We start from the raw sequence: 1,954 nt of genomic DNA, 5'->3' as shown, positions 1-1,954 counted from the left end.
TGGGCAAGCATGCTCCTGGCCCGCTCCAGCACACCCACCCACATCGCTCACCGCAAACCACAGGTGACTCTGCCCTTCATTTCAAAACATTACAGCCCAGGGTCTCTCTGGCACGTGCTCCGGGCTCCGTCCTTTTTCTAACCGGACTCTGTCGCAGGTTTTAGTAGAAGCGCTTGCTTTATTAAAGACCTTTGGAAGACTATGACCTCAGTAACAGGAAATAAATAGCTATTAATTTTGCCTTCAATTAAAAACTGTTATTAACACTAAAGTACGCTGAGGAAGTTCTGCAAACGTTCTTCACATTTCGGAGTTAGTCATTTTTCACGTCAATGAAGAGGTCCGCAGTTGTGCTCTGATTAAAAATTAAAATAATGAAAAAACCCAGACCTTTTGAAATATCACCAGTACCGTTGTCTGGAGGCTGCCATGCGATGCCACCACGCTTCACCCACTGCCTGCTTCTGGGGCAGCCACGCAGCAGGCCCACGGGCAGAGCCCCAGACGTCAAGGATGTCACGTGCGATGTCAGACCCGACTTTCTTCCTCTTCTACCGCCCGGTGAAGGCCTGGAATGAATTTCAAAAGATGCTTTCGGACACTGGATCTCCTGCTCTTCCGTGGGAGGGTCCCAAAACTACTGGTGCAGCTGCTCCCCTCCCAGAGCGGGGACATGGACCCACTGCTGGCCAGGCTGATGCTGCGGTTCCTCCGCAGGGAGGACCTCCTGGCAGTGCCGTCCCCGTCCCTGGGGAAGAAGCAGTCGTCATCCATGCTCGACTGGCGACTCAGGCTCTCTGCAGCTGAGTCCTCGAAGGCTCCGCTCTGGTAGAAGCTGTCCTCGCTGTCCACCGTCATCAAGCTCAGCCGGCTACGGGAGCTGCTCTCGCTGGAGAAGCGAGGCTTCGTCGGACAGAGGGGTCCCAGCGTGCTGCAGCCACCGAGCAAGCTGGACTCTTCCAGCTCCAGCGCGCCCAGCAGAGCGTTGTCGTTCACCTCCCCTGGAAGCAGAAGCCGAAGAGGAGTGTTACTTACCGGTGTCTGCTCGAGGCCGGAGAGCGGGACGGCTGTGCCGTGGCGGCACAGGGAAACGCCATGTCCAGCAGCTCGGCGCAGGGAGCAGCCCCTTTCCCGCCTGGGAAGCTGTCTCCCGGCTGCCGGGTGCTCTCCGGCCCTGCCTTCCCCCACATGCAGAATCAAATCTGCTCCCTGGGCAACCCGTACAAAAACAGCCAAACAAAACTCTCTGCACTGGTGAGTCCAAAATAAGAATGGAAAAAAACTTTGCAACGCAAAGTTTCCATGCATCTACTTTCCATCGACTCCTTTCCTAGAACTCATGCAAAGGAGCCTTTGGTCTGCATTAGTCAAGCGGCACCCAAACTCACTAGTCCCGGAAAAGAAAACTCTCCCAGGGGCCAGCCCCATGCCTGCATTAACAGGGGAAAAAGCAAGCAAACGAAAATCAGATTAAAGAACTGCTCTGTAGCGACCAGAGAGCGTTTCCGCAGAAGGACGCGGCAGCGCTGCGGTTTCCCTCCCGGAAACGAGGACGTACCGTGCAGCAAGCGCTGTTCCTGTACCAGCAGCGAGCGCAGCTCCACCCGTTTCTGCTGCAGAGTTTGCTGTGGAGGAGAAAGAGGGCTCTGTCACTCACGCGCTTCTCCAGAAGCGTAAAGCACTTGTAAAGAAATCCGTGTACTCAGAAAGTATAGATCAGCGCCAGGCGGCACTTGTACGTCCCTCTTTTTACCGAGACAGTTTTCCCCCAGTTTAGCAAGGTTCTTCCAGAAAGCACAGCCCTGCTCACAGGTCCTGAGCTACTGCACAGGTCCGATTTGAAAGGCAGAAGCCTGGGTGCTGCAGAGCGGGCAACTCGCCTTCAGCTACGACAGCAGACCCCGGCTCTCCTCAGCAGCTCGCAGGCTGTGCTCCTCCAGCCCTCCGCAGCTCC

At 55.7% G+C, this 1,954-nt stretch overlaps 1 protein-coding gene across 1 annotated transcript; it reads right to left on the bottom strand.

Moving 5' to 3' along the window:
• Positions 1–528: 528 nt before the first annotated feature.
• Positions 529–1,625, bottom strand: LOC104624825 (cytohesin-interacting protein-like; the record flags this gene model as incomplete). Its single annotated transcript, XM_010292290.1, has 2 exons — positions 529–1,001; positions 1,559–1,625. Coding segments are annotated over 2 exons (540 nt in total), but the record flags the coding sequence as incomplete, so codon positions are not given.
• Positions 1,626–1,954: the final 329 nt, after the last annotated feature.

This window comes from Phaethon lepturus, unplaced genomic scaffold (assembly GCF_000687285.1).
Source record: "Phaethon lepturus isolate BGI_N335 unplaced genomic scaffold, ASM68728v1 scaffold23088, whole genome shotgun sequence".
Lineage (NCBI taxonomy): Eukaryota > Metazoa > Chordata > Aves > Phaethontiformes > Phaethontidae > Phaethon > Phaethon lepturus.
The sequence above is the reverse complement of the archived record's forward strand: the minus strand, read 5'-3'. Positions and strand labels throughout refer to the sequence as shown.